The following is a 19164-nucleotide window of genomic DNA, read 5'->3' on the forward strand; positions in this document are numbered from 1 at the left end:
CAACCCATCACGCAGGCTTTTAAAATCGTGAGTCCCTTCCATTTCACTGAATTTTCTGTTTTAGAACTGAACCATTACAGAATATGGTCTTTTGAATGTAACGCTCTTCAGTGCATATTGTTGTGCCATTACCACAAGCCCGGATTCCGAATCTGCAAGATGCAGAATTTATCCTGCGAGCGCCCTTTGGACAAACCCGGGGCTGCGCCGAAAGGCACAGCGCCCTAATTCTCCCTTGACAAGTCAAGATGCTGAGCCGTCAGGCAGTGGTGTCCTCCGGAGAAGCATCGGCGGGCAATATGTTCAAACGTGTCGCCAAGTGCCAGACAGCCCGGCGCCGTACCTCCCCTTGCCTGGAGGTCACCGCGCCCGCCAACTTTGAACGGGGTGGCCAGCGCGGTCGCTGGTTGCACCCCTCCAACGACCGTCGAGTGCTCACTTTGTATTGGGCCGTTTGAGTGACAATGGTTTCTGGGGGCTTATAAGCCGCGGCGCGCCGCCTGGAAAACCGGATCCGCCGACCCACCGGGAGCAGAGTGCCGCTCTCGACTGGAGTGAGATGTGTCACGCGTTTTCGCCGGACGTCGCCGTGCGGGAACAGTCGCGTTTGCTGTGAGCTCTCGGCCCCAGTGCCGATCCCTTCATGTCCTGTATAATGACCTGTATATAGTGTATAAAGTCCCTTTTGTTATTCTCACCGACGCCTGACTCGGAGTCTTCGCTACCAACGCTCTGTCACGAAACGGGTGACGAGCGCTACGGGACCACCTCAAAGTCGTAACAGTGGATGGCATCTACGGGATTGACCGGCATCAGCTACCTCGGCGCGGTGAGTGCCTGAAGTTTACCTCAAACACCAGACTTTCTCTGACACAGGTTATAGTAGCTTAGGGAAGGATTTGGTGTTGCATTGTGTTAACCTTGTGTGTTTCAAGCCTAGTGGGAGTGTTTTGGAAACCAGGGGATGCTGAGGGGGTAAACAGGGCAGTGTGTGAAATACTTGCATATTTCTTACTAGTAGCATTATAGTAGCGTACGGCAGGTATATTCAAAAAGGGTAAACAGCAGGAGGACAGTGTGCACGATGGAGAAGTACAAGGTCAAAGAACTTCTCCAAATTTGTGAGGAGTTGGGCATTGAGTTGGGCTCAACCAAAAGAAAGAATGCGATCCTTGAAGTCATGAGGACTGGGGACGTAACGGCTGAGGAAGCCGCAGAGGCCTGGGCGGATATCAATGAACGTCAGGAAAGGGAGGAGAGGGAGAAGGAACGTTGCGAGGAGGAAAGTAAAGAAAAGGAACGTCGGGAGTGGCAGGCAGAGAGGGAACGTCGCGAGCACGAGCTTAAAATGAAAGAGTTGGAGACCCGAAATAGCTCGCCGGCGCCTAGTCTCACTTCTAACGTTCCAAGAATACGCGATCAACTTCCACCCTTTGTCGTCGGAGAGGATATGGCCAAATACCTCGTGAAATTTGAGCACGTGTGCGAACGGAATAGCATTGAGCGATCCCTCTGGGCACAGAATCTGTTAGCCTTGCTTCCTGGGGAGGCATCAGACGTAATAACTTGCTTATCGAAAGAGGCGTTTGAGAGCTACAGTGATGTGAAGGAAGCGCTACTGCGGAAGTACAAATTGTCGCCCGAAGCTTTCCGGCAGAGGTTCCGGTATGCAAAAAAGGGGAAGGAGTCGAATGTTGACTTCGCGTTTCGTCTAAAAGCCGACTTGGTGGAATGGCTGAAGGGCGAAGAGGTTTACGACGACCGCGACAAAATTGTCGAATGCATCGCGTTGGAGCAGTTCTACCGTTGCATTGATGAGGATGTCCGGCTCTGGCTGCAAGATAGGCTAAAGGAGGTTAAGCTAAACAAGGCAGCAGAGTTAGCGGAAGAGTATTACACCCGCCGCAGATTGCACAGCAAGGCAGTGCGCGTAGAAAAAGCAGATAGGAGAGATGGGTTTTCCGGAAAGCCCGAAAAACGGAAATGTTACAATTGCAAAAAGCAAGGGCACATCGCTGCGAACTGCCCAGAGAAAGTTGCTTTTGCAACAAAACAGCGAAACGATACGACGCGTTCTTTTGAAAAACGGAAACCGTTAACCTGCTACAATTGCAAAAAGCAAGGGCACATCGCTGCAAGCTGCCCAGAGAGAATTGCTTTTGCAACAATACAGGAAACTCACAAAAACATACGTCTATTGGAGCCCTATGTGCAGGAAATTAAGATAAACGGTAAGAAGTGCCGTGCGCTTCGGGACTCTGCAGCAACTATGGACGTTGTTCACCCGTCTTTCGTCTCCTCGAGTGATCTTACGGGAGAGTGCGCTAGGATACGGCAAGTGGCCGAGGAGGAGAGTGTCTGTTTACCGATCGCAACGGTTATCATTGAAGGAGAGTTTGGGAAACTTAACACCGAAGCCGCTGTGTCAGCCGCCCTCCCGGAGCACTTTTCCTACCTCTTCTCAAATAACTCGGAGCAGCTGCTGAAGGATCAGGGCAAATCATTCTTTGCCGACGTGGCGTACATGGCGCTCACGCGATCCAAAGCGCTCCCGCTGTCGAGGGAACTTGACTTTGCGTCGGTGAGCGAAAGGCGGTGCGGCACACGGACTGATCAAGGTAACTTGAGTGGCGAGCAGTCACGGGAGAGGCAGAGCTCGGAGGCTGGCCTAGGCGAGCGGGTCCTGGAGGTGAGTGGGAGTGACGCGTGCAGTGCTAGCCGCGATATAGACGCGACGCCGCAATTAGGCGACGCGGGCTCCACACTCGCTCCGGTTTCCGCCAGCTGGCAGGAGCAGGCGGCAGTTGAAAGAGAAACTCTGATTCGCGAGCAACAGGAAGACTGTTCACTAGCCGATCTGAGGAAGAGCGTCAAACGGGGAGTGGAAAAAAAGTGGGTTTCATTTGGCAAGGAATCTGGCTTATTGTACCGCCGCTACACGGATAAGCAGGGTCGCAAATATAAGCAGCTTCGGATTCCGCGAAAATATCGCCGGGAAAAATGAATGACCTCATTTGCTTCCTCAGTAGTATGTTTTCGGTCCAAGTGATTTCAAGGGGACCATTCTATTTGTCATTGTTATTGCTGATTATTAATTGTTCCTGATCTTTTGGTGTGTTGTTCATTTGAAAAAGGGTTGTTTGAGCCTTGTATACTAGATCGTACACCTGCCTCTTGTTGCAGCGGGAGCAAAAAGGGGGATAGCAATTCAGTTAGGTTGATTTGGATTATAGCCTTGTCTGGTGTTTGACGGGAGACAGAGGGCACTTGTTCGTGTTGGGTGTTGCCTTTTGCCGGTCGGTTTTGCAAGCTGCAGAACGACCAACCGGGACCAGTGGCGAGAAGCAAGGGCTTAGGAACGACCCGAGCGGAGCTGGTTGAGGTGCCTTGGCGACAACGCGGTGAGCCGAACTCCTGTCCTGGCGAGTGGGACCTGGGCACGTGAATTGACCTGGCGTCCAGACACTGGACGTAAACTTGGACGAGCCTGACGAACGTGCGCGCCTGGCATCCGAGCCACGTGGAGGCAGCTCGTCTTCCCGGCGCCTTATCTGAGGGCGGGGATGCTGTTGTGCCATTACCACAAGCCCGGATTCCGAATCTGCAAGATGCAGAATTTATCCTGCGAGCGCCCTTTGGACAAACCCGGGGCTGCGCCGAAAGGCACAGCGCCCTAATTCTCCCTTGACAAGTCAAGATGCTGAGCCGTCAGGCAGTGGTGTCCTCCGGAGAAGCATCGGCGGGCAACATGTTCAAACGTGTCGCCAAGTGCCAGACAGCCCGGCGCCGTACCTCCCCTTGCCTGGAGGTCACCGCGCCCGCCAACTTTGAACGGGGTGGCCAGCGCGGTCGCTGGTTGCACCCCTCCAACGACCGTCGAGTGCTCACTTTGTATTGGGCCGTTTGAGTGACAATGGTTTCTGGGGGCTTATAAGCCGCGGCGCGCCGCCTGGAAAACCGGATCCGCCGACCCACCGGGAGCAGAGTGCCGTTCTCGACTGGAGTGAGATGTGTCACGCGTTTTCGCCGGACGTCGCCGTGCGGGAACAGTCGCGTTTGCTGTGAGCTCTCGGCCCCAGTGCCGATCCCTTCATGTCCTGTATAATGACCTGTATATAGTGTATAAAGTCCCTTTTGTTATTCTCACCGACGCCTGACTCGGAGTCTTCGCTACCAACGCTCTGTCACGAAACGGGTGACGAGCGCTACGGGACCACCTCAAAGTCGTAACAATATTTACTCAACAAAGTACATGCCGGGCGCAGATAAGTGACCAGATACGAAACCCAACAAGTCGGGTCGCATTTTTATAATTGCTAGTACAGCGGGGCGTGGCGTTTCTCGTGGCGCTCGACGTTTCTGCGCAGGCGCGAGTAAGAGCGGGTGCGAGAGAGAAAATTTGGGGGACTTTGCTCCTTGGATATGACTGCCTAGTCAATACAGAGGAGGTTTCTCAGCGCGTTTGTCCTCTAGATATGCCGGAATTGCGGAGTACGGTCGAGTTTGTTTACGCTCCGCCGCTGGCTCCCCGCGCGGTGAGGCAGTGAGCAAGGACTCGCCATTTGGTGATCGCTGTGTCTGAAGGGGCAAGGTTCTGGCTGGTGTTGTATAAGTCGCGGGTCGCTTTTTTCGTTGTGACTATAGATTGCATTTTTTACAAGCACTGCTCCAGGAGGGCACATGTAACCGGCAAACGGAGGCATAATTATAATAAAGCAGGCGGCGCAGGATCTCCAGAGAACCCCAGGGGTAGCGGGGGGGCGGGGATAAAAACTGGAAGCAGGGCTGCCCGTGGGTTGGGGCCGCGGAGGCCGAAGCGTGCCAGAACCCGGACCAGTCCAGGTTCTAGCTTTGGTGTCCCCGTTGCCGCTTTGATGTCCTGGATGCGCTGTCCAATAATGCGAAATAATGACACGCTGTTTTAATTAGTAAAAAAAAACGATTGCATAAATATAGTTACGTCCAGACGCCAACTTGCGACGCTAAGTTCAGCCATACCGCGACCCGCGACTCCTGCCGGCACACCTAGGGACATACGCATACAACACGCGCTAAGAACTCCTCCTTAGTGCCGAGGCAGAGTCATATATAGTCAAGGAGCAAAAGTCCCCACATTTCCTCTCTCGCACGCACTCTTACGAGCGCATGCGCGCACACGTCCAGCGTCTCCGCAAGTGCCACGCCCCGCTGTACGTATACTAGCATTTGTAAGCACGCAGCCGAATCAGCGACGTCGTCGTAAATATGAAGCTTTCTACCGAGTGTTTCACGCCCAACTTGAACCAAACTTCGAAAATATATAGAGTGGTACAGACGAATGAGACCGACGGTATATTGTTCGTAGTCGTCTTTAGTTACTTAGACTATTAAATTGTGATTAGTGAGCAAATAAGCTATTTTTATGACGATTATTGAATATACGTTTTAGAGCTAATTCGTACTCAGTTTGTGTAAAACAATTTGAATCTGGGGTTTTACTTGCCAGAATATTGCGCATGCGCCTATGAAGAGTGGAAAAGCAATTGAAGAAAGAATGACGTCATCGACAGTCATCCAAAACTTATACTCGTCATACGTCACCCCGTAAAAACGGATTATGTGGCTACTCGAATCGAGCCTCGCTACTCTCTGTGCATGCATAACACACGTTAGCTGTCTCGTGTACGTCACGTACGTCACACGAATGCAAATATTCCCGTGATTAGGATTCTTTTCGTTCATTATTGTTTTTCCTTCTTGTGCTCGCCTTGTCTCGCGTAACCGCACTTACAACGAACCTTTACCAACTAGCTCGGTTGTCAGTTCGATTGTGTGGTATTTAAAGCAATGTGGAATGTCTGTAGAAGATTTATTCGCTCAACTTCTTTCTAAAATTACGGCAAATCCAAGACTCATCGGAACTAGCGTTAAACGAAGCTTGAAACGTTGGTTGCAACGTTTCAATTAAATGCTATGCAACGACACACATTATGGGCGCAATTTTATTTCTCAACTATGCACAAAGAACGTTTCACGTTCGTGTCCTGTCGCAAAACTTGAATGTCAATTGTAACGGGCGTGTTCTCCAACGCTTCTTGCAGCGTGGCGAACACGTGCACGCTATCACGGCAGGACGGCAAAATGCAGATACCTCCCACCACGCTGGCGCGGATCACACGACCTGCCGGATCGGCCAAGTTTTAGTTGCACTGTCTGCGGGATAGGCACACTTTACTCGATATTATGCCTGGAGTACTTCCCTTTCGTTGACTCTTCCATCTTCAGATAAGTTTGCCATACTCGGCGATACTTGCTTTTCTTTTTATGCGTGCTCTATGCGATTGGTCAGGAAATTCAGAAAAAAAAGTGCGTTTCACAAAAGTAAAGATGATTGTCTTCCAGGCCTGCAGTTCCATGGTAGTTCGTTTCTCAACTACCGGCGGTCGTTCTGTCGCCGAATGCGTAACATTGGCGAGAAACCAACAGAGCCACACACGGGTAGGAAAGGGAAGAGCTTTGCTGTAGGGGAGAAATACGATCTTGAATGAGTATCTTGAAGGAGACGACTTAAGCACTAGTTTGATAATGTGTGAATTTTTAAGGTGCCATGGCCAGTTATGGTCAGAGAGCGCCAAGGTAGGGTTTTAAGCTTGACAATGGACATGACATTTAATATGCAACATGTCTGTAAATTGGCCTAAAATCAGTCGTTGTATAAACGTGTATATCATTAAAAGTAGGACAATTTATGTATTGGAGGTTCGCCGTGAACATAACATAACTTACGAAGTAATGATTAATTAGAAATGTTACATGGTGATAGTTGGCGAGTAGCACTACTGCCACGCCATGGTACTTGAATTCAAGGGCCGGGAGGCACGTGCTTCGTTAATGCTGACGACGAAGCAAGAACTCATTGCACTGCTAAACTGGGAGGCATGTGACCATATCACGACCGCCGCTTTCGCATTGCGATAGGGACGAAATGCAAAAATGCCCGTCTGCTGTGAATGTATCCGGAGCCCCCCACGACGGTGTGCGACATAACGTGCTTTTGGCCCTTCGGTTTGTTGCCCTAGTGCCGCAGCACTAATGCTAGCGCTGCTTGAAAAACATCAAAATGCAATCAAAATAAATGGTCGAAGTAGAAAAAACGACTGTCAATGAAAAAAAAAAATGCGGACCCCACGCACTGTGCGAGCCTATTTAAACGAAGCTTTCTGTGCTGTTTTTTTAATTGACGATAATTGATGATTTGATGAATTAATTTATGATTAATTGATGAATTGTTGACGGCGAGAGCTTAATTTTTTCAACATTTGGTCCAACCCTAGAGTGGCGAGTTGATGTTAAACGTTACCTTGCGTGCACCACTGATGTTTGTCTGCGTAGTGCTTAGAACACACAGGGAGACGTTTCCTTGAGGCGCTGCAGTGCGCCATACTTTATAACCTCCGAGAGGGTTGAGCATTGTCATTACCTCACATGGCACATCGCATCGTGGCAGAATTATTACCATTTAATTGAATTATGGGGCTTTATATGCCAAAACCACAATCGGATTATGAGGCACGCCGTAGTGGCGGACTCCGAATTAATTTTGACACCGTGGTCTTCTTTAACGTGTCCGTAAATCTAAGAGCACGATCGTTTCTTTATTTCGGCCTCGTCGAAATGCGGCGGCCGCAGCTGGAATGAAACTAATTAACTCGAGCAATGCCATAGCCGCAAAGCTACCGCCGCGGGCACAGAAGTGTTGATGCGGATAATTACAGCTCTCAAGAGGCTAATGTGACGAGGCCCAGGGAGCTCTAGAGGGCATTGTACACAAGCGACGCGACGGAAAGGTCCAAACAAGTTTCTCGCGTCGCATTTCCTCTCTGCCGCGCTCCTATCATGTATACATATGATCTGAACCACCCCCGACGCGGTAGGCCAGACAGCAGCAGCAGCAGTGGGAAAGTCGAAGGTAGAGGCAAAGAAAGCTTCGTTTTGAAATAACCATCGTCACCACCCGTCAATAAAACTGATGCCAGCCGAAGGGCACGCGACTGATAAGTTATATTGATAAACTTCATTCGAGGCAGAAGCGCGCGTCGCATTAAAAAAAATCACCGCCCAAGCACTCCATAGCCAACCAAGCTGGCTATGGAGTGCTCGGGCGATAAGTTAATGAAAATTAAAGTGAACCTCGCAACAAGATATTTAAATATACGTATAAGTCTTCAATAAATCTACGTAGCTAAGAAAAAGTCAGTGTATATAATGCGTCAAACATGGCAAATAAACATGTTGCGCAATTACAGATTCACAGAATCCTAAAGGCCGCCCCCTCCCTCCACTCCCCATCGATGTATCGCGCGCGACGGAAGGCGGCGCGATAGAGCATCGCACGCGAAATGCGAAGGTTGTGGGTTCGGTTCCCACCTGCGGCAAGATGTTTTTTCATCCACTTTAATTTCCATTAATTTATCGTTTCTTTATTTCATTTATTAAGCACAAGTAATTTCCCCTATTTTGTGCTTGGTGTCAGTGTTTGTTGGCTTCTTATGATATAACTAATAAAAATCGGGCCCCTCGGTTAACCCCCTTTCTTCTCGTTATATATATATATATATATATAGGCGGATTTTTGTGTGTGGGGTGTTACGGGCCAAAACCACTTCTTTCTGATTATGAGGCACGCTGTAGTGGAGTACTCCGGAAATTTCTGCCACCTGGGGTTCATTAACGTGCACCTAAATCTAAGTACACGGGTGTTTTCGCATTTCGCCCCCATCAAAATGCGGCCACCGTGGCCGGAATTCGATCCCGCGACCAGGCGAAAATCCATTCGGCCAGATAAAAACGAACACCCACCGAAGTGCGCCGCGAAGTGGCAGGGGCAACACGAGAAAAACGCATGCGCAATGGCAGCCCACCGGTAGCGAAAAGAAGAAAATTGAAGAGGCTTAATACGGTCCTCACGAATAAAAGTTAACGTACAAAAAGAAAACATAAGAGCGTAGTTAACTTTGCTAGCTTTAGTGTCTTGACATGGAAGCTTTGGCGTAGGTGAAAAAAATGTTGATATTCTTTTCTGTGACATGACGGCACAAATGAACCACTACGTACAACGCTTCGTTTCATCGGACATCGCCGCGCTTTCTCAACTTGTCTGATAGTGTGCCGATTTGGCTTGTCGCGTTGCATGGTCCGATGAACGACTTTATGAAAGTCAATGCACCTTTCGCGTCCACTGTTTATAACAACATTACACTCACAAAGTTCGGGAATTGAAAATATAAAACACGACTTTGGAAATGTCAATGCACCTTTCGCATCAAAAGTTCAAACTTCATTGGAGGCGAGGACTTACGCAGTCTCCATCTGTCGGAAGCGCCTCTATTGCGTATGAGGATAACGCGGCGCGCTCCTGATAGATTTGGCTTACCGCGCTTAATAAAAACACCACGCGGCAGCCCTCCTGGAGATTTCTGTAAGTACTCTCAAAACGAGGGAACCTTTTACTGTCAAAATAATAATCGTGGGAAAGTTAAAGCACATAATCGGTTTACTGACGCTATCTCTTTACAAGATGCGTACAGTGAACGCTACTGCGCGCGGTCGCCGCGATGGAGTCTCCAACACTGGCTTCTTGCGTGAAAGGTAGGCAAACGCTGAGAGCAAACTATGTGAAATATGTTCTTGTAGTGGGCTGTCTGTGTAACCGAATGGAGCATACTAGAATGAAGTCTCAATGCAGCGATCACACGAGTTCCACAGCGACCGACTGCGCGTCTGCATGCAAGCCCGCGCACAATGTTTTGCTTTCGCTGCGAGTGCGTGTTCGCACCGTGCCGTGATCTTTAGGCCACAGAAGATGAGAAATTGACAGTAAACAAGCAACCATTGTTGCGTGGACGCTATCAGAACTGTTCAAAAATAATTTCGTTATGGAGACTTCGACGCCTACGGCGACTGTGATGTGCAGTCGCCATGTTTTAATCTTTTTTCTTCTAAATTCTTTGACATTTCAATATTATTTCTCGAGCTGCGTCGATCTTTATGTTTGTCGGTCTTTTCAGCGTGCGATTTCCCGCTGCTTCTTTTTTGTAATCCAGTAGATTAATTCATAACACGAAGATGACCATGTGCCATGCCTTTCTTTAATATGCTTCTTGCCGCTCTCTTTCCATTCCAGCTCATTTGCGAGATTCTCGCATAAACAAGCTCATAGACCAAATAAAGCGTCATGACATTAGCCGGGCAGCTGACGCGGGCGAGCGTCTCAGTGCGCGTTTTCTTCTGCTCACCGAACATCGCAGTACCGACGCCGTAGCAGAAATCTTCCTCGCGTCTGCGCTTGCTGCATACCCGAGTTGTAGCCGCTATGGCGCGAGCCAAGCTTCACACAGCTTCCTGTCCTGCGGCTACGTGTGAATAAGGCTGACACCAGACTTCGTTGCGTACGCCCGGCACTGCGGCACCGAGCAGTAGCCTACCATGTTAGACGCCTTCAAAGACGTCCTACCTATTATAGTGCTTTCAAATGCTGTCGAGCAGATACCCAAGGCGGGAAAACCTCACCACTGAATCAGAACCGCAGCGCAGGTAGGACTTTATAAACTTTTGTTTTCAGTTCGCTTCGGCGCTTCCGAAGCAGCCGACGCAGCCGCTGTGTCCACGTGATCCCTCATGCCACGCCACGTGGTGGTGGTGAAAAGCTGGTGGCGCCAGCTTTTCCTATGGTGGAGCTCGCCCCCAACTGGCCTCGAGCTCCACCACTGGAAAAGATGGCGCCACCGTCGGCGTGACGTGCTATTAGGGATCACGTGGACACAGCGGCCGCGTCGGCTGCTTCGGAAGCGCCGAAGCGAGCTGAAAATGAGAGTTTAAATTGCCTCGTACACTGCGGTCCTCATTTAGTGACGATATTTTCCCGCATCGAGTGTCTCCTTTACAACGCTTGAGAGCACTACAATAGGTAGTGGCTGCCTTTGAAGGCGCGCAACATGGTAGGCTACTGCTCGGTGCCGAAGCGCCGGACGTACGCAACGGAGCCCGGTGTCAGCCTTATTCACACGTAGCCGCAGGACAAGAAGCTGCGTGAAGCTTGGCTCGCGAAACAAAACCGGCAAACAGTCATCGGCTACAACTCGGTTATGCGGCAAGCACAGACGCGAGGAAGATTTCTGCTACGGCGCCGGGTCTGCGAAGTTCAGAAAACGTGCACTGAGATGCTCGCCCGAGTCCGCTGCCCGACTAATGTCATGACGGTTTGGTCTATGAACTTGTCGATGCTATAGATACTGGCAAGTTCACTGGAGTGGAAAGGGAGCGGTAAGAAGCACATTAAAAAAAAGCATGACATATGGTCATGTTTGTGTTATGAATTAATGCACTGGATTACAAAAAAGCAGCAGCGGGAAATCGCACGCTGAGAACACCGATAAACATACAGTGCGACGCAACTCGAGAAATAATATTGAAACGTCCAGGAATGTAGAAGAAAAAAAAAGAAGATTGAATCGTCGTGACGGCACATCACAGTCCCCGTAGGTGTCGAAGTCTCTACAATGAAATTATTTTTGAACAGCTCCGATAGCGCCCACGCAACGATGGTTGCTTGTGTACTGTCAAATGCTCATATTCTGCGGCCTAAAGCTCATGGCACGGTGCGAAAACGCGCACGCGGCGAAAGCGAAACAGTGCGCGGACAAGCATGCAGACGCGCAGTCGGTCGCTGCGAATCTGTGCGATCGCTGCATTGAGGCTTCATTCTATTACGCTCCATTTAGTTATACAAACACTATAAGAACATACTTCACATAGTTTGCTCTCAGCGTTTACCTACCTTTCACGCAAGAAGCCGGTTCTGAAGACTTCATCGCGGCGACCGCGCGCAGTGGCGTTCACTGTACGTATTCGGTAAAGAGAGAGCGTCTGTAAACGATTCTGTGCTTTCAGTTTGCCCAACATTATCATTTAGACAGTAAAAAACTTCTCTCGTTTCGAAAGTACTTACAGAAATGTCCAGGAGAGCTCGCGCGTGGTGTTTTCAGTGAGCGCTGACAGCAAAACCTATGAGGAGCGCGCCGCGTGATCCCTCATACTACTCCAGCGAGGCGCTTCCGATAGATGGCGACTCCGTAGCTCCTCGCCGCCAATGCCCATAATGTTTCAGAATTGAAATCCATGTGCTCCGCAGATACCGCGAGATGCCGTGACGAGCCCGCTGGCCATCAAAACGCCCTTGGAACTTTGTGGTTGGATGGGACTCCTTGCTTTATGTGACTCCCCATGCATGGGCGTAGGCGCAAAATGCAGTCCGAGTTCGGAATGTTCGCGCTGAAATATCGTTTCGAGCGTGAAAAAGACATTGTAGACAAAATCCAGAACGACTTCCGGCGCCGGGGGTTGTTTTGGTCGGCGGTACATGACCGCACGAAAAAATTTCAGGGGGGCTGACACACACGCACACACACTCGGTGTCCCAGCTAACTTCAGCCAGATTTAAATAATATGCCGATGCACTATAAGACGACGCGTCCAGATATATGTTGCTGACTATTGTATGTAGTAAGGCATTATTTTTTGTATTCTGCTTAATTGCATAATTAGTCAATCTGGATTAACCAACTTCGGTTAGGCCATGTTAGGCAAAAAATTCCATATAGAAAGTTGTAGAGCGCTTTGCATAACGTCCGATTAAACGGTTTCTAACTTACTATAGGTATTAGTGTTTTTCCACTTATAATATTGGAGGTACCAGCGAAATACAAAAATCCCACTTGACATGCCCGCTTGCGCGTCGTGTTTGCAACGCTTACAAACGTTTCTTGTACAAACGAAGATAGCATCTAGCAGGGTGTGCTGCCGCTTAAAAGGCGACAGGGCAGCGACACAGGCGTTGGCTGTGCGATTTACGCCACCGATGTGCTTCCCTCTTAGCGGTTCATGATAACAATAAGCAGGCGCAGCGGCAGCACACCCGGCTAAATGCTAGGTTCATTTGTACCCGGAGCTTTTGACAGCGCTGCAATCACGGCGCGAAAGCGGAGATGTCACGTGGTATTTTTTTTCTATTTCGCGGGCATCTGCAGTCAGCAGAAAAACAAATGATACAAAGTTATAAACTGTTCCATCGACGTTTTGCTAAGCGCTCTAAAACTTTCTAATTGGAATTTTTCGCCTAACTACGTTGCTTCCGAAGTTGGTTAATTAACACAGACTAATTATGCAATTAGGCAGAATACAAAAAAATGACTTGATCCACACGATAGTCAGGAAGATGCATTTGGTCGCGTCGTCTCAGAGTGCATCGTCATATTTTTAAACTCTGGTTAAAGTTAGCTCGGACATATATATGGAGGTTGTAGATTAGTCAAACTCCTGGCACTCCCTGGTCACGAATGCTTTAGTAACGACATCGCACGTTTTGCAGCCACTTCGCATCAAATTATGCTATTATCCTTACGCTATTTTTAAAAATGATATTAAAAACTAAAATTTCTTTTACGAATTGATGCATTTACATAATGTATGTCGATGACCTAACTGGTACATGGCTTGGTAAAATGAACAGTGCTAAAAACGGGGCGGGGCCAAACAAGAACAAGGCAGTGCACTATCGTGGGTCTTCTCGTTTGCAGGCCAGACTTGTTGCAGCCCAAGTAACAGTGGAGATCACCGTTGTTTTTCAGCCAGACCTTCTAGTGAGTGGTACAGTCGCGATCAATTTGAAGGTGATCGTGTGAGCACCGACCGGCGTAGTGTTCCTGTATATGCTCCCGCAGGGAGCAGAGTTGCGCATACCTTTTCCGGCGCCGCTCGCACCGCTATTGGCCGAGCGCGAAAAATGACGTCAAATGATCCGCGCCGCTGCGAAGCCAACTTTACGGGCGCATCGCCAACTCATGCGAATTTGTCGTTTCCGTCAGTGCCATCGACATTGCAATCAGCGGACCGTCGATCGTGCGTTGAGAGGAGCAGCTGCGGGTTTCAGGTACGGTATTCGACGATGTGAAGTCAAGGACCTTGGTGAAGTGATACGAAACACATCGTACTGGCACTTGTATTCCAGTATGACAGGGTGCGGCTCACCACACTGCACAAACCGCACGGAAGTCAGCCATAGGAGTAAATGCTTCAGCCAAGCAAACTAGCTGGAGACACATTGATACTATAGTGAGAGTGTTGTTGCTAACAAGTCTGGGCTTCTTGAGTTTGAATGCACCCTTCAGATTTAAAAATTGAAATGAATAATATGTACCTCTCTCGTCAACCGCGATTTCTGAAGAGCTAGGACATCGTTGCAGAAAGTACACAAGGGAACAAGGATAAAACGGGTGCTAAGTTGGCATATGCATATTTAGCTCTCGAGCTGTGATAATTGTAATATATTCCTTCTCCGGGTGAAGTTTTGAGAACAGTAAAATTGATTCTAGTCAATTTATTGTCTTGAAGTGCACAGGCTTATTTATTTTGTTAACTAATTGCTGCCATAGAAGCTAAGCCGCAACTGTATGTGTGCTAGCTTGTGAGCATCATGTATCGGCCAGTGGAACAAAAACTTGTCGTTCATTTAAACACGCTAGAAATCTACGTTGTGCTTTGGTGAATGCTGTTTCCTGTGGGCGGGAGTGGAGTGAATGCACTGTTCAATGAGGTAAAATTTCCTTGCCTCTGATGGGATAGGTCACAAAGCTTTGTAACCTGGCTTTTTGGCCAAAAGCTGCTTCAGTGATTTCATTGATTTGATACAGTGTCTTCAACTACTGGCTTTTTTCCGAGTGGTAAGAGATCAAGAAAAATGTGTTGTCAGATTACAGTCTGCACTGTGTGAATAATTACTCTGCAAGTTTGCCATCTTGATGTGATTAGTGCAATAAAAATAACCTACTCATAATAGCTTGTTGCCTTTCCAGTTTCTTTGAATTCTGCCCCCAAGGTTCTAAGAACCAGCACACTTAGCCTGCTGCCAGCAGCCGTTCATGAATTCCCTTGTATGAAATAAATTTGATCTAGAAGCTCTTGCATCTTGAATCTTTTTCTACTTGCAGATTTGCTGCTACTATATAGCTGATTAGTCTGCGGTATGAATGAATCGTAAAAGCAAGCTTTGCTTAAAATGTGCGCATGTGAACATTTGAAATGCGCTTAAATCTGTGTCTGCACCGCATGTATCGAAAACGTGCAGCTGTTGTGAACGATGGTTAGTGATAAATGACGCTCTGTTAACGGTCACTGACATAACTGCAGGAACGATAGCTCTCTTGGCGACGGTCATTAATCGGCTGGTTTCGGCAGCCAAAATGCGCTAAGTGTCCACCTTAAGTGTGTGAAGTTTTAAACACTCTTTAAAACATTTCTTGCTTTCTGACAGTGATAAGACAACTTCATATGCATGCTGAAAATCATTGCACCGCGTTTTGTGGCAACGTACTGCGCGTTTGCGAGCGAACTTTGGAGCTGTTCGAGCCACGGGAGTATTTTATTTTGGGGAATGGAAGGCGGTCCTACCCCCTATTTGTACGTTCATGTGTGTGTTTGTATATGCGTGTTTACATAGGTACATACAAAGTTTCGGTTGGTTGGAAGCCCACCCCCTACGACTGCACGAATGACTCGTTCGAGCGTAGCCTGTATTAAGAAGTGCCCTTTGCTAAGCGCCTGCGAACAATTGGCGCTTGTAGCTCGCGACCACTAGAGAAAAAGGCGGAACACCGCGCGGCATTTGGCTCCTGAGAGCACGAGGAGTGGCTTCGCTGCAGAGCTGGATCACGACGGCGGACCTATGCGCAACTCTGCTCCCTGCGGGAGCATATACAGGAACACTAGACCGGCGGGCCTTCCAAGCAGCATAGCGGCCGATTTCGGAACTGCGAAGATAAAAATTGCGCGGAATTCTTCCCCTATTATGCTCTTCCAGGCTGCAACAATCACCCCCAAGACCAACTCGCCACATTTTTGTGTTTGTTTCCCTTTCATGGCAATGATCTGTGTGCGTCGCTTCCTCATGCATATTTTAGCTAACAATGACGCCTCTGCGCAAAAGCTCATAACGCAATCGAAATGAATTCGCAGGTTATGCCGTGAACGGTGACGGGAGTGACAGCTTTTCAGGGAACACCAAAAGAGAGAGAGGGGAGCTATCTGATGTTTCCCTCTCGACCGACGGTGATGACGTAACGTGGCGCTGCTCCTAGTTTTGGTCGCCGCTCGAGCGATCACCTTCAAATTGATCGCGACTGTACGGTCACGGCTACGTACGGGAGAGGGCAGGCACTATTTTGCGACTTTCCTATCACTGAATCGTGCTTTCGGCGTTGTGGGATGCGATATTATTCTAGATTTTAAAATAAAGGAAAGAAGCTTTGCGCTAGAACTTCGGAAGTATCATATGGTGCAGGTTTCACTCACTTTGGTGACCTGCTGCCCGAATTGTTTGAAGAGGTGTTTGGAAGTAACTTGCGATCATGGTATTGTAGTCGTTACGCGACGCATATTGTTATTTAGTCACACTCGGGAACTTATGAGGCAGATAGTCGGAAGCAGGGCTCGCACCAAGCTTTTGATGGCTCCACTTGCCCGAGCTTTCATGCCCAAATGGAACGCAGACCTTACAGAAGGCTTCTTGGTATTTTGAATAACGGAGCCAGGAATACTTCTGCCGCTTGGGCTGAAATTTGACCTTTCGACTTCTCACAGTTGTAAAGGAATAGTGACGATCAGGCATCCATGGGTTCAATAGCAATCGTCACCTTGTCTCGTCGTTTTCGATGGCTCGACGGTTCGGCTCGTTCGCAACGTGCAGTCTATGTCGTTATCTGAGACGCCGTCAACTGCTCCTACAGCAGCGCTGTCTCCAACTGGTTGTTGGGCGTAAGTTTCTTCCTGGGTCGTCACTGAACTTTGGCTCAATGTCAAAGCATCACGATCGCTAAAGGCACCACTGTCCCTCTTGCAGAAACTGTCGATGGTTGACCTCGTCCGTTTCGCTGAGGCCATTGCTCAGAATGTATAAGCACGGCCGCTGCGGATGTTCTGGCAGTGACTTGCGTGAGTCGAACCCTTCTGCTATAGACAAGCCCGCGTCAAGTTTTTCCGCCGACGCCAGTGCTTGTCTCATCCCTATAGGAGCGCAGCGAACTCAGACGGGTGTCCACGCCCGTCCTCTGTGCTCATCGCTTTCCTAGCTGCATCTGGCTCGCGTTGCACGTGGCAGCTGCTTTATTCAAATCATGTGCAAAGATAGAACAGTGGTCGTACATGGAATTTCTCTTGAGCCAGCGTTTCGACAATGCGAGTTGCATGCCACGGCCGTCAAAGTGTCAGTGATGGTCGACACGCGTATTAACACCGCTCGTAATGGCGAACGCTGTAGCAGACGACGCGTTTGTCTCCACGCTGCACAGAGCGTGGGAATGGGAGATCCATCTGTGACGTCGACAACTGCTTACAGTAGCGTCGTCTTCAGCATGGTGTTGGGCACAAGTCTGATCCTGGGTCGTGATGGCACTTTGGCTGCATGACGAAGCATCACGATCGGTAAAGCCCGCTTCAAGTTTCTCGAATTGAAGGCCGCTGAATGGACAGGCCCGGCCATGAAATTCCTATTCTTTGCGTAGTTTAACGACCTTTTTCTCCCACACCAAGCATGACAAAATAGAATAAGTGGGTGCGTAGAGTAGGATGGTATGGTGCCTGCATCCTCTCCCAATCTCACGCTCGTGTTCACACTCGTGTTTGAATATTGCTGCCTGAACGCGCCTAGACTGCATGAATGCGCCTCAAGCGCTGCTCACCGTTACGCCCAGCAGGAGGTTGAGGCCGAACTCGAAGTCATCCGCTTGGTTCAACCTGAGCAGGAGTGCGAACATGCACTGGACAACGCCCGCCACGCCTTGTATCAGTCCGGACGCGCACCTAAAGCAGGCAACCGCATTACACGAACACGCCATAGCTGTTGCCGTACAGCACTAAGGTCACGCCGACAACACGATCGGGCCAACTGAGCAGCCCAGTGGGCCGAGTCGGTGGCTTGCTGGTAACACGACTCATGCGCCGTACAGGTTGGTGGGCTTTGCTACGCAGCTCTGACACAGTCACGGCGAAACTGTGCAGCTTCGCGCGCATCGAGCTTATCAGAGCATGCCATTTATGCATTGCTGGCGTAGGTTAAAATTAAATGGCCCATAAACCACTCTGGGGTTGAATGCGAGCTAGCGGTTTCTTTCTAGCCTTCGCTACGCTACCCATAGACGCTCTCTCGTCTTAGCCGCGTACTTCTCCAGGTAACCACGCGGACACTAGGAAAATGTACCTGCAGTGGCTACATGAGTGTACTAAGTGTAGAAAGTCGCCATTTCATTTAATCCGTCAATCGGTGTAGAAAAAAAGTCGCAGTCTCCCCAGAAAGACTAAGCGTCCATTTATATAGCAAATTAGACAACCATACGAAGTAAGGATAGCACTTTTATCGGATTTATCAACTTGTAAAAATTCGCTTGCTAACTAAATTAACTAGCATGTTGCCAGCGCACACAGCAAACATGAACACTTCACACTAGATGATCGCGGACACTTGCTGTCAAAACGATGGCGTGAGCAAGCCAGGCAGCAGCAGCGAGCGAAGTGACCTCCGTGCTGTCTATCACTTCAACGCAAACAGCGCCAAGAACGCACAGCACGTATAAAGCTACGAGCCGTCGTTCCACCTAGACTTTGCCGCCTACGCAGATCGCTCTCAAGATACGGCCGGGCGACTGCGTGCAGCCGCCACATTTGCAATGGGAGTATAGAACGCCGCCCCTCCATTCTTCCCCTCTCCCCGTTGCCTCCCGCGTAACGGAAGACGGCAGGCTTCCGCCCCAATCTTTTCCCTTTCGCAAGGGCGAGATTGAACCGCGATAGTAGGCTCCCGTCGCACGCTTTCACTCGCACATAGAGCGTAGGGCGCGCGGCGTAGACTTTGTACGGATCCTCACGGTGACGCCGACGGCATAAATGCGCCTCGTGTGTGTGAGCAATAAAGCCGATAAAGCTCCCGATATACTCCAGCGTTTTCAGCGCACCGCACCCCGCCGGCCGAAGCTAACTACGTCGTGTCGGCGACGGTGAGCTGGGCAAAAGTTGGACAATCTAGCTACAACCAGCGGTAACGGCGCCGACATTTCGCGTTGCCACGCAACTGCGTTACGC

At 49.4% G+C, this 19164-nt stretch overlaps 1 protein-coding gene across 2 annotated transcripts in view; it reads right to left on the reverse strand.

Moving 5' to 3' along the window:
- Positions 1–18034, reverse strand: part of LOC142571111 (uncharacterized) — a 39377-nt gene extending 21343 nt beyond the window's left edge. For both annotated transcript variants that reach the window (XM_075679409.1, XM_075679405.1), the window contains exon 1: positions 17769–18034. In XM_075679409.1, coding sequence (XP_075535524.1) covers positions 17769–17924 — 156 coding nt within the window. In that variant the 5' untranslated portion in view covers positions 17925–18034. The remainder of the gene's footprint in view (positions 1–17768) is intronic.
- Between the last annotated feature and the right edge of the window lie 1130 nt (positions 18035–19164).

This window comes from Dermacentor variabilis, chromosome 1 (genome assembly GCF_050947875.1).
Source record: "Dermacentor variabilis isolate Ectoservices chromosome 1, ASM5094787v1, whole genome shotgun sequence".
NCBI lineage: Eukaryota > Metazoa > Arthropoda > Arachnida > Ixodida > Ixodidae > Dermacentor > Dermacentor variabilis.